Below are 14,930 nucleotides of genomic sequence, written 5' to 3' on the forward strand. Positions count from 1 at the left end.
CGCTACTCAGGGAGCAAAACATCGCCGCTCGTCCGCGCGTATACAAAAAACACGACACCCCGCACACGCGCCACAAAGAGACCCACACACCACAGAAAACGCGTGCACCACCCCATAATACGCGGGACACATATGTATGAATATATTTATAGACACATATCTCTCTCTCTCTCTCTCTCTCTCTATATATATATATATATATATATATATATATATATATATATATATATAACGTTATATAGATAGATAGATAGATAGATAGATACATGTTTCTAAAAATATCATCATACATAAGTACCACGCATATTATGGAGTAGTACACGACTTCCTTGACGTCAGTGGTTCTCCTTGAAGCGCCTGTCCGGAGTCCCGTCCTTCTTGTACCCGTGCAGACCAGCAGCGATCTTGTTCTCCTTGTACCGCATGTCGGGGGAACCGTCTTTCTTCAGAGGAGCAGACGAGGAACTGGACGAACCTCTATTCGGATTTTCCTGTTGATTTTTCGACAGATGAGCAGGCAAACAGGCACTTGCCGGTGGGTTCGGCAACCTGTTTGCCAGACCTGTACATGATGAACCTCTAAAGTTACTGGTAAATAACCGAACATGGCCATCATCTATAGAATCGTTCGGGGATGAAGCCGTACTATCCGCCAAGTTGTCTCGTTGGAAGGGGGTAGATTCAGTTTCCATGGGCGTGGGGTAATCAGGGACCGATTCGGTTTCCATGGGTGTAGGGTGTTCAAAGTCAGAGGTGCTCCAAGACATATCATAAATTTGCTTGTTCTCCTCATATAGTATGTCAGGAGTACTGTTCAACTTCGAACCATCAAGGCCAGCAGCGATCTTCTCCTTGTACCACATGTGAACACCACTTGAGACGCCAGACGACGCCTTGGACGCCGAAGTCTCATCGGACCTCTCGTCTGGACTTGGGTCTTTCTTCGGATGTCTGCTAGAAGGAGATACATATATCTGTGGAGATATGCTTGGGTTTTGGTCTTTGTCGCTCGACTCCTTGCCGGCGTTGGAACGTACGTCGCGGATTCCATCTCCTGGTCCTGTCTCCCTCTTGCCTTTTGTTGACCCTGTTGACCAGCTGTCTTGAGAGCCGTCCTGTGTTGGTAAGTCAGGATAAAGCTTTCTGTTGACCTTGGGCCTGAAAAAAAACGTGTAGACATAAGCATTACGGTTCATTTAAAGCGCTCATTTAGCAAGTCGTTTACAGACTGTTTTGTTCTTGCTTTGTCTCTGTTTATTTGTGCGTACAAATCCTTATTCGGCGTTTCAGAAAACGTGTCTAACGTACCTTACTGAATACATATTCATACCTCGCGCCAGGTTTTCTAGTCTCTGTCAGTGGTGCAGGTGTTCTAGGATCCTCCTTGTCACGTCCGTGCCGATCCTCGTCCCCTGTCATGAGTACCTGTTCCCCTGGGGAGACCACCAAAAGATACGCATTCCCCCTCGGAGTAGTCCTTTCGGGCTGAAGATATAAAAAAACTAATAAGCGTCAAGGCATATGTAATGTTGCGTCTTAAAATATAGAAGTGGTCCTACATAATAATCATGGCCTTCTATATCTTGCCCTTTATATGTAGTCGACGCCTTTTCAGTAGCAACATTGGTATATGTATTGGACTCACTGTAATACTTGCTTTAGCCAATAAACCATAAACACCTCGTCATGTTCTTCCTCATCGTTCTCATCATCCTCATCCTTTAGCAGTTTATCTACTTCCTCCCGGCGCCGGCGTTAAGAACCGGAGTGTCTACATGGCGTAGTCCTTATTTGTGACAGCCATTTCTAATCCATAACCCATTTATCACACGTGTTCAAAATAGAATATATATTTTACGTCGTCCCTTTATATAACACTATATAACATTAATTGTATCACTATAAAGAGTAAAGAAATAGTATGATAGACGTCAGACGTCGATATTAGATACGTTCTTTATGGTATTTTAATCTACTTTGAAAGGCAAAACGGTTATATGTTGAAATGATCGTAACAAATGACAGAATTCTGAAAGGGTTGGCGAAAGAAGTCGATGTATGAATGAATAAATCTGTAATTTGTAATTTGTCACGTGTATATAGAAAGTACTGAGAAGCAAAGGTTGACTTCTGAAGTCAAGAGTTGGACACTTTTTTCATATACTTTACAACATCTCTAACGAACCCATCAGTGTGACGCAGGGTGAAGATGTCTCCCTTCTGTTGGAGCTTCTCAGCCAGGTAACGCGGCAGGAACGTTTGCTCAGGAAGTAACAGGAGCGCCCCCTTGTAGTTCCCCGCATCCCTGCAGAACATGCGAGGACACAATTGCGAATGAAAATCCATCTGTGCCGGTAGAATTTATAGTTGTAAAGTTTGAGCTTTGTCCCAACACAGAGAAAACAAAGCTTAAACTTCATAACTGAAGACAATTTCATTTCGCTGAATGAATATGTTTGCAAGCAAAATGTCTGGATGTATATGGACGACCACTCGATAATATGAGAGGTATTTCAAAAAAAGGACACTCTACTTACATCATTTCCATAGCTTCTCCCACAAAATCAAAGAGTTGATCTCCGGTCTTGTCAAAGTCCATGGTTCCAGTCTTCAAAGCGACAATGTAAGGCTTACAGCAGATCAAAACCTGAAAGAAAAATCTAATTGGAATGATCACATATCAGAATTTCGAATTCCCTGCTCGCTCGCTCTCTCTTCCTCCCTCCCTCCCTCCCTGTGTATCCTGAACATTATGTGAAACCTACTAAGGTTAAAAACTGTATTTTGGAGCTAAATTTATCCCCATTGTTATGTCACTTAGCGATTAAAGCAATAACAGCTACATTTCTCCAATTATATGTAAGTTTGAATTGGTTACGGGTAAGCTGTGAGATAGTTTATCCTTAATAATATTTATAACCTGGTCCTGTAGGTTGTCTGTGGTGGAAACTGTCACGGCCTCAAGGACTTCTGAGCCCCCTTCCTCCTCCAGACAGTGGTCTTCAACCTATGAATGGTTCACACCGGAAGACACTTATCTTACAATGATATTTTAGACATATCTTCTTTACTGTATGATATACAACATATAGCGTTAAGTTATTAAGTAAATGTAGATCTAGATTTGGTCTGAGTGGCAGGTGTGAATTAAAGCCGTCATGGCAAAAATGATCAACGTTAACATTAAAGTAAAGAATATATCATGGGATTTTCCCCACCGTGTATATGTCCTTAGGGAACGCTTGTAGGAGCTCTGCTGCCAGTTTCTCGTTAACGTATCGGGCCGTGAGTTTCGCTGTGTTCCGCGGGTCCTCCAAGCTGTTGTGAAGGAGGCGTCTCCGACAGTGTCCCACAGAGGTCAAGTCGTCTTCGGTAGACGCCAAGACTGGTGACTTACAACCCTTGCGTTCCTTAAACCATAATCATGTTACAGTTACATAACAGTCTAGCATCTTGGTAATAGACGTTTGGCGTAATCAGTAGGCGTGTTTGATACATGCTCACAACATCAAACACATAACCGTATGTTGTTTGAGCTGTAATCATGATTGTGAGGAGAATTACGCAACAAGATGATACATCACATGACATTCAGACAGGTAGCAAGTGTTTCGCTTAGAACAAGACGAAAGTGTTCTATGCGCCACCTTATCACAATACATATTCATTCCACATAAGCTTACCGGGATTGGTTGAATCACACCCACCTTAACTGTATCGTTATTTAGACCGCAGGACCGGCGAACCGAGGACCAATCTTCGGTGACGCATTTTTTGCTCGTACTTGTAGGCACACAACTACTGGTAGATTTCAAGCTCCTTCTGTCAGTGATTTTGGAAAAACCACCTGTAGCCATTTGAACACGGCAGAGATTTATAAAACGGTACAGAATCCACAACAGTAGCAAACTGACGGCAATCTCAAAGTACATCATGTCTCGGTATTTCACAACAAAATAGAGAACGTCACGACAAAATAGCGAACTGTCACTTTCATGGGCGTAAGAAGCAGCTAAATTACTTCCGCGAACGCGGTCAAAGGGCGCGAGGTTTCGGTCGGCGTATTCGCGGAAGTAATTACGTCATCCTTCCACGAAAGTGAAAGGGCTCTATTTGTCATGGAAGCTCTCTATTTTGTAGTGAAACCCTAAGTAGACAAGAGGTCATTTTGCCGTAAGTTTGTTGTTAAGGATTCTGTGCTTCTTTTTCAAATCGCCGCCGTGTTCTGATTCTACCGGTTTGCGAACAGCAGAGGTTGTGCTAGCATGGCTACAAGTACTGGTACATGTAAGAGCAAACTTAAGCAAGGCGTCGCAGAAGATTGGGCCTCGGTTGGCCGTGCGTACGGTCTGAATAGCGACACCATCAAGGTGGGTGCGAATCATTATAGTTGTCAACATGACATAAAACATGTACCAAAGGTCATTTTCATATCTGCCTCGGCCCCATAGCTCTAGGAGGTACCCAAACGTATGATCAATGCAATTTCTCTCTTGACAGCTCTGTTATCGACAGTCTGAGTTTCTTGCTTCTAATACTCTCAAAACACGGAAAATGTCAGGTCGCTGACTGTTCAGATTTTCCGGGGGGGAGAGCATATTCCCCCAGACCAATCTAAGAAAGGTCGCTTTTTCCTCGCTTGCCTCGACGCTCACTAGTCCCAATAATATACACAAGAACCCCACAACAAGATCTGGTTTCGACATGCGCTATACTGTTATGTAACTACTGCAATACTATGATTTAGGTGCTGAAACGTAAGTCATCCGTCTTGGAGTTGTCCGAAGACGACTTGAAGACGTTACCGATCCCTGCGGAACAGAGACGCCTCCTTTACGACATGTTGGAGGACCTTAAGACCACATGTGAACTCGCGGCTCGCCACGGCAACAAGAAACTGGCGGCAGAGTTACGAAGGGCATTTCCTAAGGACAAATACACGGTAGGGAAATCAAAGATAACGTTATATTCATATCATTACCTCAAAGTTGATGGTCTTTGCAATGCAGTATGCCTATACTAAACAGTAAACAGTATACCTATACATGTACTATGTATACGTAAAGAGTAATAAATTGATAACTCAGTACGTGGGGTGGGGTTGGATAGCCGGGGGTGTTGGCGTACACTAACTTTATTTGTAACTTTGATAATACATTGTAAATGTGTTTATATATTTCTATTAACATTATAGCAAGTATTCATGTTAAGTGGTCGATAATATTGTTAAAAGAAGTTCCACAGCTTGAGTGCAGTACTATATTGAATAGAATGATAAAAAGAAAGCAGTATACCCACAGCAAATGTATATCTGTTATATGTTGTACATAATGCAGTACCTAAGTGGAAAATTATTGGACCGTCATAATAGTAGAGCATGGGGCATTTCTGTTCCAATCACAAGCATGTAGGATATTTAACGTTACGAATCATTATCTTAAATTAATGTGCACTGCTTTCCTATCTAAACCATTTATAGGTAGAAGCCCACTGTCTGGAGGAGGAAGGGGGTTCAGAAGTCCTTGAGGCCGTGACAGTTTCCACCACAGACAACATACAGGACGAGGTGAAGGATAAACTATTTCAATTTTAACCAATACAAACTTATCATATGATAATTCGAGAAAGTGTATAACCACACTACCAACTCGCAAAATGACAAGGACGTTTTATCAGAAGTAACAGGCAGTGTTACGTGAGAGATAGCAGGAAAGAGACAAGATAGGGGGAAATATATAAAGAGAGGAAGAGGGAGATACATAGAGAGTGGGGGAGAGAGCTTGGGGAGCAGGAGAGAGAGAAAGTAGAAGAGAGAAAGAGAGCAGGGATGTTCTAAGATGCGTTTGTTGCACGTATTTCAGGTTTTGATCTACTGTAAGCCGTACATTGTCGCCTTGAATGCTGGAGCCCTGGACTTTGACGAGACTGGAGACGAACTCTTTGATTTTGTGGGAGAAGCGATGGAGATGATGTAAGTATGTGGTCTTTTTCGTCCTGAAAAGCAGCCCAATCTGATTCGTTGATCGTCCACTAAAGACATGTTACTTTTAAGATTTTTAGAGGAACTATAAAATTGTCCTCGTATATTCTGCAGGGATGCGGGTAACTACAAGGGGGCACTCCTGTTACTTCCTGAGCAAACGTTCCTGCCGCGATACCTGGCGGAGACGCTCCAACAGAAGGGACAAATCTTCACCCTGCGTCACACCGATGGGTTCGTCAGCGTTGTCCGAGAGGAAGTAGATAAACTACTGGAAGATGAGGAAGAGGAAGACGAGGATGAAGAACACGATGAGGTGTTTATTTCGTTATGTTATAAATCAAGTATTGACAATTTTTATTTGACACTTTTTAGTCAAAATGCACAGGCTTGCAGGATGTCCATTTGGAATCATCCTGAATTAATTGTTCTGCATTGGTCTTTTAGATATCAGGTACGTCATGCAGCAGAACATCTAGAAGTGTTCGTTTTCCCTTTTCTATAGTCCTCCGTGTTGTATATATATATAGAAGACACAACATACATATTTAGAACACAGTAAGTCCTCTGTAAGAACTGGCTGCTACGAGGTTTCTTCTATCAGCTTATGGCTCCTGGAAATTTTTCTTTTTACATGACCACTTCCATATCTTAAAGGCGCAATATGGCATATGCCGTAGGTGTAGCGTTTGCTGGTTGGCCTTATAGTATTTCATTCTTCAGACCCTGACATCTACTCCAAGGGGACAGGCGTATCTTCTGGAGGTCTCCCCTGGGGAACTGGTTCTCATAACCGGGGATGAGGATCTGCGTGCATATGGACTTGACAAGGAGGATCCTACTAGGACACCACAGACCGAGAGTGGGGTGTCTGGTGCTAGGTAGGCGCCTATCCTTACTGTATTATAAAGTAACCAAATTAAACTTTCTTAAATGTTTGATCGTAGTACTAATGATGAGAATTTGTACCTATAGAAAATAGCCACTTTTTTTGTACAAAACTCGAGCAAAGCACTCTCAAAACGATTTGCAAAATAAGACATGGTATGAACCGGCTTGGTCGTTTCGTTTTATTAATCCTACAATCCTACATGTATTTTTGTCAGGTCCAAGCCCAAGGTCAACAGAAAGCTGTACCCTGAGTTACCAACACAGGACGGCTCTCAGGACACCATCTCAACAGGGTCGTCTGAAGGCAGGAGGGAGACAGAACCGAAAAAGAAAGAAGCAACCCGCGACGTCCGCCCCAAGGACCAAACTCCACAGGCATCTCTGTCTAGCAGACATCCTAAGAAAGACCCAACTCCAGACGGGAGGAGGTCCAAGGAGGCGTCCAAAGCGTCGTCTGGCTCAGCGACTACGGCTTTGGCCTCAAGTGGTATTCATGTCAAGAAAGACGGAACACCAGACATGCGGTACAAAGAGAACAAGATGGCTGCTGGTTTGTACGGCCTGAAGAAAGATGGCACTCCGGACGGGCGATTTAAACAAAGCGATTCGGAAGGCTATGACTCTGTCCTTGCCCACACCACGCCCACGAAAACCGCATCTTCTCCCTTCCAACGAGACACTTGGGAAGATGGGAGGCCTTCTCCCCCTTCCTCTCCGTACGTTTCCAAAGAAAATGACGGCTACGTATACGGTGGAGGGTTATCTACCAGTGGCTTCACAGGAAGGTACCCAGTCGGTCCACTAAAGAAAGACGGTACTCCCGACATGCGCTACAAGGTTAACAAGATGGCTGCTGGTTTGTACGGTTTGAAAATGGATGGTACACCGGACATGCGCTTCAAAGAGCACAAGATCGCTGCTGGTTTGTACGGCCTGAAGAAAGACGGCACTCCAGATAGGCGATTCAAAGAGAGCAAGCAAACCTATGATTCTGTCCTCGATGACTACACCACGCCCAGGGTGACGGAAATCGCATCTTCCCTCTTCCAACAAGACACCTTGGCGGATGAGAGGTCTTCTCCCCCTTCCTCTCCATACGTTTCCAAAGAAAATGACGGCTACGGTGGAGGGTTATCTACCAGTGGCTTCACAGGAAGGTACCCAGTCGGTCCACTAAAGAAAGACGGAACTCCCGACATGCGCTACAAGGTTAACAAGATGGCTGCTGGTTTGTACGGTTTACAAATGGACGGGAGTCCGGACATGCGCTTCAAGGCGAACAAGATTGCTGCTGGTTTGTACGGCCTGAAGAAAGACGGGACTCCGGACATGCGCTTCAAGGAGAACAGGACCAGCTACGGTCCATCCAGTTATTCGCCTTGTTATTCGTCCGGTTACTCGTCCGGCTATTCGCCAAGTTACTCGTCCGGCTATTCGCCAAGTTACTCGTCCGGCTATTCGCCAAGTTACTCGTCCGGCTATTCGCCAAGTTACTCGCCTTGTTACTCGGCCGGTCCTCTGAAAAAGAACGGTACCCCCGACATGCGGTACAAGGCGAACAAGATCGCTTGCGGCATGTATGGGTACAAGATGAATGGTACTCCGGACAGGCGCTTCAAGGCGAATCGCCGACGCTAATTATACGAAGAACTTAACAATTGCACGACAATTGTACATGATACAACAGCTATTACACAAAGTACATAATAGAGGTATAGGATAAAGCTTTTAACATAACAATAAGGGCTGACATAATTCTTTGATATAGTAATATAAGGAGTAAGCTAATCATTAGTTACGGTATTCTTTCTAATAGCAGAGCAGTCCTTGATATATTTGCTTATTTTTGCATTATGGGAGTTCTGACATCTAAAGATATATGAAAATCTGTTTGTAGCATCAAGTCTCTTGAAATTTGTCGCACTTGATTCGACAAATATGAATAATTTATTACGTAAACACTTGTTTGCACAGTCTTTATTCGTACTTGTGACAGTCACTTTGACATTTTCAAGTTCATACATTTATTTCACAAGCGTTTGAAAGAAAAGATATCAAGGTGTAGTATAATTAAGATAAGAACGAACATGTCAAAAATTATATAGTCGATAAATGCAGTGTTTGGCTTAAAGTTTTAGCTCTTCTAAATATCCATTTAATGTTTGCTATACAGAAAATAATTAGACTATTCACTGAAAGTGTAGGTTGAAACGACGTCAGAATGTTATTTAGACTGCCATGACATGGATATGTAAAAATAGATAAGGCATATAAAGATATGGAATATAGATAAAGCAAACTAGGATGTAAATCCCAAAGGCAAAGATTGTACTTTTATACGTCTTGCAAATATGTTGTGTGGTGGATAATATTTCATCTTAACAATATCTGTACAGTGGTGGTTGGAAGGAATTTTTAAATTTGCGGTTACTTTACGCTGAGGTAATAACATTCTGTACAAATTGTGTGGCGTATATATATGTAAACAAAGAACAATCAATTTGTGATGTATTCTATGGAAGAATAACCATAATGCTTGTAGAAATTTCGACACTGAATTTCAGAGTCAAAGTACATAAGATAAAGGTACGAGTAGTTCACATAGAAAATGGGACGGAAAGCTGACAAATGCTAGAAGATACTTGTTTGTCTTTTATGCACATTGTTCAACTGGGCATTTCATGTGATATTTTACTTTTTTTGGAGGCTTTGTCCCCAAAGGTTGCAGGAATGGCAGCAACGAAGACGGATGATATCAGTTTAATGCTTCTTATTATTACAAGTTTCGTTGTGAAATATGACATGAATAAGGTTTGGTCTAATATTCTCTGTATACAGTTTAGCCATATTTGCCTGGTTCCTTCCATGTATATGACCAGTCCCGTCAAAGAGGTTGCTTTCACTGCATCTCAAACGTCATGGTCTGATCTTCCGGAATTGTTAATTATAAGCTGGACTTTCGCATGGAGTCTCCTAAGATTATCAACAATTTCGGTTAACCTTTCAACTTCAGGATGTGCAGTACCGTAGATACTTCGCTTCATTTGTAGCTCCTGTTCATAATAGCTTATGGCCTTCTTGTGAAAACGAAGCATTCCCCAGGCGAAGGCCAAGTTTTGAAGAGAATCGGCAATGCTTGGATGCACAGTGTTCTCACCAAAGATTCTCCTCTTCATCTGCAGTGCGCGCTCATGGTAGCTGATGGCTTTCCGGTACTCACCGAGGGTACTCCAAGAGCAACCCAAGTTATTTAGTGACATGGCAATGTCAGGGTGTTGAGAACTCTCACCATAAAGTAGTTGTCGCATCGACAGTGACTGTTCAAAATAGCTGATGGCCTTTCTATGATCACCAAGTTTTTCCCAAGCGGCACCTAAATTGTTAAGTGACGTGGCAACATCAGGATGCGCAATATTGTCACCGTGGATAGTCCGCCTCATTTGTATCGACGGTTCTAAAAAAGTGAGAGCCTTTCTATAATCACCAAGGTCTAGCCAAGTACCAGCTAAGGCATCAAGTGACATTGCAACGTCAGAATGTGCTACGCTGTCGCCATGGATTCTCCGCATCATCTGTAGTGACTGTTCCTGGTAGCCGACTGCCTTCTTGTAATCACCAAGGCTACACCAGGCGCGTCCTAACTGACTAAGTGACCTAGCAATAGCAGGATGTGCAGTACTCTCACCATAAATACGCCGCCTCATCTGTAAGGATTCATCATAAAAGCCGACGGCCTTTATTTGATCCCCAAGGTCACTCCAGGTCTCACCCAAGTTATAAAGTGACGTGGTTATATCTGGATGTGCAGAATCCTCACCATAGATACCCCGCATCATCTGAAGTGATTGGTCAAGATAACTGATAGCTTTTCTGTTATCACCAAGGCCCATCCAGGTGGCACCCAAGTTTTGAAGTAGCTTTGCCATTTCAGGCTGTTTCTTTCTCTCGCCATACATGCTCTGCATCATCTGTAGTGATTGTTCATAATACCGAATAGCCTTTCTGGGATTACCCCGATCATTCCAGACGGTACCTAAGTTGACAAATGTATTTGCAATACAAGGATGCGCAGTACTTTCACCAAAGATACTCCACATAATTTGAATCGACTGCTCGTAATAGGCGGTGGCCTTTGCATAATCACCAAGGTCACTCCATGCGTTACCCAAGTTGTCAAGTGACAGGGCAATTTTAGGATGTGCCGTGGCCTGTCCATAGAGATCCCGTGCCATCTGCAATGACTGTTCATAATAGCTGACTGCCTTTCTGTAATCAGCAAGGTGGTTCCAAGCGGAACCCAAGCTGAGAAGTGTTCCCGCAATTTCAGGATGTGCAGTGGTTTCATCATAGATACTCCGCATCATCTGCAGTGACTGTTCATAACAGATGATCGCATTTCTGTAATCTCCCACGGCTTTCTTGGCATTGCCCATGTTGGTTAGTGATTGGGCAATGTCGGGGTGTGTCGTGTTTTCACCATAAATACTTTTCATCATTTGAAGTGATCGTTCATTATAGAAAACGGCCTTTCTGAAATTACCAAGATAGTTCCAGGCGTTGCCCAAGTTGTGAAGCGAAATGGCAATGTCCGAATGAGGGGTGTGATCACCGTAGATACTCCGCATCATCTGAAGTGACTGTTCGTAGTAACTAACGGCCTTTTTGTGATCACCAAGGTCACCCCAGATGCCACCCAGGTTGCCGAGGGATTCAGCGATATCAGGATGTGCAGTTCTCTCACCATGTCTAGATTGATCATTCTGTAGGGCCCTTTCAGCACATGTCTTCGATTTTTCGTAATCACACAGACTTTTGTATACCTCTGCTTGTAGTCCTGGTGAATTGTCATACAGACTCAACGGCTCTACTGCCGGTGGATTAGCTCCATTAAGCTGTGAAATAAACGACTTAAGTGGTCGTGCTGTGTAGTAGTACCTCATGATTTGTTTTGAATTTGAAATGTAAAATACCACCTTCACGTTCTCTCTGATATCTACACCTGTCGACAAGGACGACAACGCTGACATGCTTTCAAATCGCCCACGGTTGTTCATGTATGTCCGCAGCCTCAGTTCTGCTGAGATACTGACTAGCACCTTCAAGTGATGTGCATTCTCACTTTTAACGACTCCATTTCTGTTCATGTTCTGAATAGTCTCCCATATTGTTGTGGGTTGGATACCACATAGAAGTGCCCAACAAGACAATGCAAGGCTGGAAAATCGATAGATTTCTTTCTTGACATTTAGCAATCTGCCATTGAGAGTTTGGATCTTAAATGTCTGTGCATTTGTCTGCTCATTCAGCATAACAAATGCTTGCACGATAGAAGTAATATGGTTTGTCTGAAGCCTCTCAGTCCATAAGATGGAATAGACATCGACCAAGTCCTGTTCTCCTGTGATCAAGCTCACATTCCCCAATATGCTGGCAAGATGGTAGCCTTTCTTCAAATGGAGCATCAGATCATCCTTTAATATGTTAGTCATGTTGCTTGGTGTATGAATGAGTTCGCATGATTTGCCACGACCTAGGGGCGTCTTGCTTGCATGTGGCATGGCTCCATCGAACGCAAACCCTCGGGGCGTTACAGAGTCATAGAACCAGTTGCCCAGTGGGTCGTCTGTGTGGAAATTATTGAGTGACTTAATACCCATGGCAGGGATAATGGTTTCTCCCAAATTGATCACTTTGAGATGCAGATAATGGGTGAGATTGCGGAAGTATCTAACATTAGCCGTTGTTTCGTTCTCTACCAAAATGGCAAACTCTAGATCAGAGTATGGTGTTACTAACCCGGTGGCTTGTGAACCCAAGCCTATCATGGCGTACTTGCATGGAGGTGGTCCCATTATTTCTGTACATTCATCTACAAGGCCAGCTATGTACGTTTTTCGCTGATGAACGATTCTCTCAAACAGTGTTTTAATTTCTTCTGCTCTCATTTCTTCAACCTTCCTTAGCTTTGGGTCGTCATCATCAAGACTGTAAGGATCTACCTTCTGCTCGATTCTTTTGATCTCTTCATCTACATATTCTCGATGCTCGTTCAACATTGATTTGTGTTTCTCTACGTCGTCGATGTCTGCTTTATGTTCAACGTTAACACTCAGCACGCAGTTAACAAAAGATTGGGTTATTCTCAGGATTGTTTGTTTGATGCGGCTCTTGTCTTCTTTTGAAGCTCTTACCAATGCTGCATTGCACAGTGCCGCAGCTTTGGTGAAATCATACCCGTCTTTTGACTTCATTCCTCTCTTCAGGTAGACATGTCCCAACTTGTACAGAGGCTCTGCCTCTTTTCTGTATTGACCCGTGTGGGAATCTGTACGAAAGAACAGTTAAAGGCTATGTTCAAATTGTAACCATTTTGGTAGATTATGTAAGTATTTGTCTCGTTTGCAAGCTCCTAACTTCACATGACTTCTTGTCCAGTACTAGTTTGGGCACTGCCGTAGCGTAGGTAATAGATATTAATTACAATTACCAATGTATCTGCTCATGAGGTACCTATTCTGGTAGTGTTAGCAATAAACTGTGTTAAAGCATGAGATCAAAAAATTTTGATTATGCATGAATGAAATATGGAACTGTTTAGACATTATACTCTAGACAGCCTTTAAGAATCAGCTTCGAAAATTGTGCTTGTTGATGACCTCGAGATCGCAGCACTGGACATTTAAGGACTAACCTTTCACATGAACGCACTTGAGCGTAGCAGCAAAGGCTTGTTCTGCGTTGTCTAGGTCTCCACTCTGCAGGGCCGAGCAGCCCTCCTGCAGGTGGTCTTGGTATGTACTGTACAGGAAAGATTGGTGATCAAATGATGGTGGAGCCTAGGGATTCTTATATTCAATACATTTTTGCTATCAAATTCGGAAGGTATACCGGTTACATTTTTTTCATGTTCGTTTTAGTACTGTAAGGGCTCCCTTGAAATCAGTGGAATAATTGAAGGTACTACGGTAAAGATTGGGTACATAAATGAATGAATTAACAAACTGTTTATAACGTACATGTAACAGCAAGTGACGTTACCTACCCGCCGTCGTCATACTTGTTACTCAATGAAGGAAGTAGCTCAACCAACCTGTCAGTGTCCTCTCGTCTTTTGTCACTGCTGTCTATGAGTGCAGAGCTGCCTGGCATTATCCACATTCTGTAAAGAATAAACACCCTGTTATCAGCATATATCTTTTACAAGTGGCATAAAGAAATTATAAGTTTCAGAAATTACTGGATGGATGTAACATTACACACGCACCCCCGCGCTGCTTGACTTGAAGTAGGAGAAGATTGGAACACATCAGCTATTTTCCTGTTCTTGGGAAGTCCCATTTCTTGTCGCCTCTGGAATTAGAATGTAATGCAAGCATAAATTCCTATGAATGTCTGTGTGTATGTATGTAAGTACAATTTGTGCATGTTTGAAATATTTTATCCCAGACACCACTTTAGTATATAAATATACGACACATAACTTGAATCAGACGTAACCTGGCCTACATTGCCAGCATTTGACTTCAATACCGTATTTTCAACACATCCAAGATAGAATCCCTTTGATAAAAACAGGTCGATGAAGTGACTTAACGTTAACACCAAAAAATAATCTTTAGGCCTTTCAGTAGTCTCTTAATAAGGAAGCAATGATACCTTATACATAAAAGATATATGAAAACATAGTAAAACAAACATATAACTATTTTTTTTATTATGTATTCTTTTCCCTACCTTCACTTGTTCCTTGACATCCTCTGCGTACTTGATGCGATGTTTCAGTGTTTCTGTACCATCTGGATCTTTACAGCGGCCCAGCGCCGCTCGATACAGGCCAGCTGCTTTGTCAACTTCTGTGCCATCTTTGCCAACCCGTCCCCTTTCTAAGTACAGATCTGCAATGATCTTCATCGATTCTATTTCTAAAAGCTTATTTCTTCTCACGACTGCTGCCACAAAGCTTTTGGTATAAGCTTCAATTAGAGGCGTCACGCCATACCCTTTCAATTTCGTCTCCTCTTTCAATCTGTGAAGCTTCAAAGACACGGTCAATACAGTA

General features: G+C 42.8%; 3 protein-coding genes across 3 annotated transcripts; 1 reads left to right on the forward strand and 2 right to left on the reverse strand.

Moving 5' to 3' along the window:
• Positions 1-246: 246 nt before the first annotated feature.
• LOC118421618 lies at positions 247-1,741 on the reverse strand. The gene is made up of 3 exons (XM_035828978.1): positions 1,681-1,741; positions 1,331-1,485; positions 247-1,158 (listed from the first exon to the last, which is right to left on the reverse strand). The coding sequence occupies exons 2-3, from the start codon at positions 1,417-1,419 to the stop codon at positions 336-338; spliced, it is 912 nt and encodes a 303-aa protein (XP_035684871.1). The 5' UTR covers positions 1,420-1,485; positions 1,681-1,741; the 3' UTR covers positions 247-335.
• A 39-nt stretch (positions 1,742-1,780) lies between these two features.
• On the reverse strand, positions 1,781-4,240 carry LOC118422069. The gene is made up of 5 exons (XM_035829581.1): positions 3,708-4,240; positions 3,219-3,410; positions 2,921-3,007; positions 2,538-2,647; positions 1,781-2,305 (listed from the first exon to the last, which is right to left on the reverse strand). Exons 1-5 carry the CDS (start codon positions 3,933-3,935, stop codon positions 2,137-2,139), a joined length of 786 nt encoding a protein of 261 aa, XP_035685474.1. The 5' UTR covers positions 3,936-4,240; the 3' UTR covers positions 1,781-2,136.
• Positions 4,241-4,250: 10 nt separating this feature from the next.
• Positions 4,251-9,616, forward strand: LOC118422068. The gene is made up of 7 exons (XM_035829580.1): positions 4,251-4,370; positions 4,748-4,942; positions 5,480-5,566; positions 5,862-5,971; positions 6,095-6,296; positions 6,704-6,861; positions 7,087-9,616. The coding sequence occupies exons 1-7, from the start codon at positions 4,266-4,268 to the stop codon at positions 8,507-8,509; spliced, it is 2,280 nt and encodes a 759-aa protein (XP_035685473.1). The 5' UTR covers positions 4,251-4,265; the 3' UTR covers positions 8,510-9,616.
• The last annotated feature ends 5,314 nt before the right edge of the window (positions 9,617-14,930 follow it).

This window comes from Branchiostoma floridae, chromosome 8, assembly GCF_000003815.2.
Source record: "Branchiostoma floridae strain S238N-H82 chromosome 8, Bfl_VNyyK, whole genome shotgun sequence".
Classification (NCBI taxonomy): Eukaryota; Metazoa; Chordata; class Leptocardii; order Amphioxiformes; family Branchiostomatidae; genus Branchiostoma; species Branchiostoma floridae.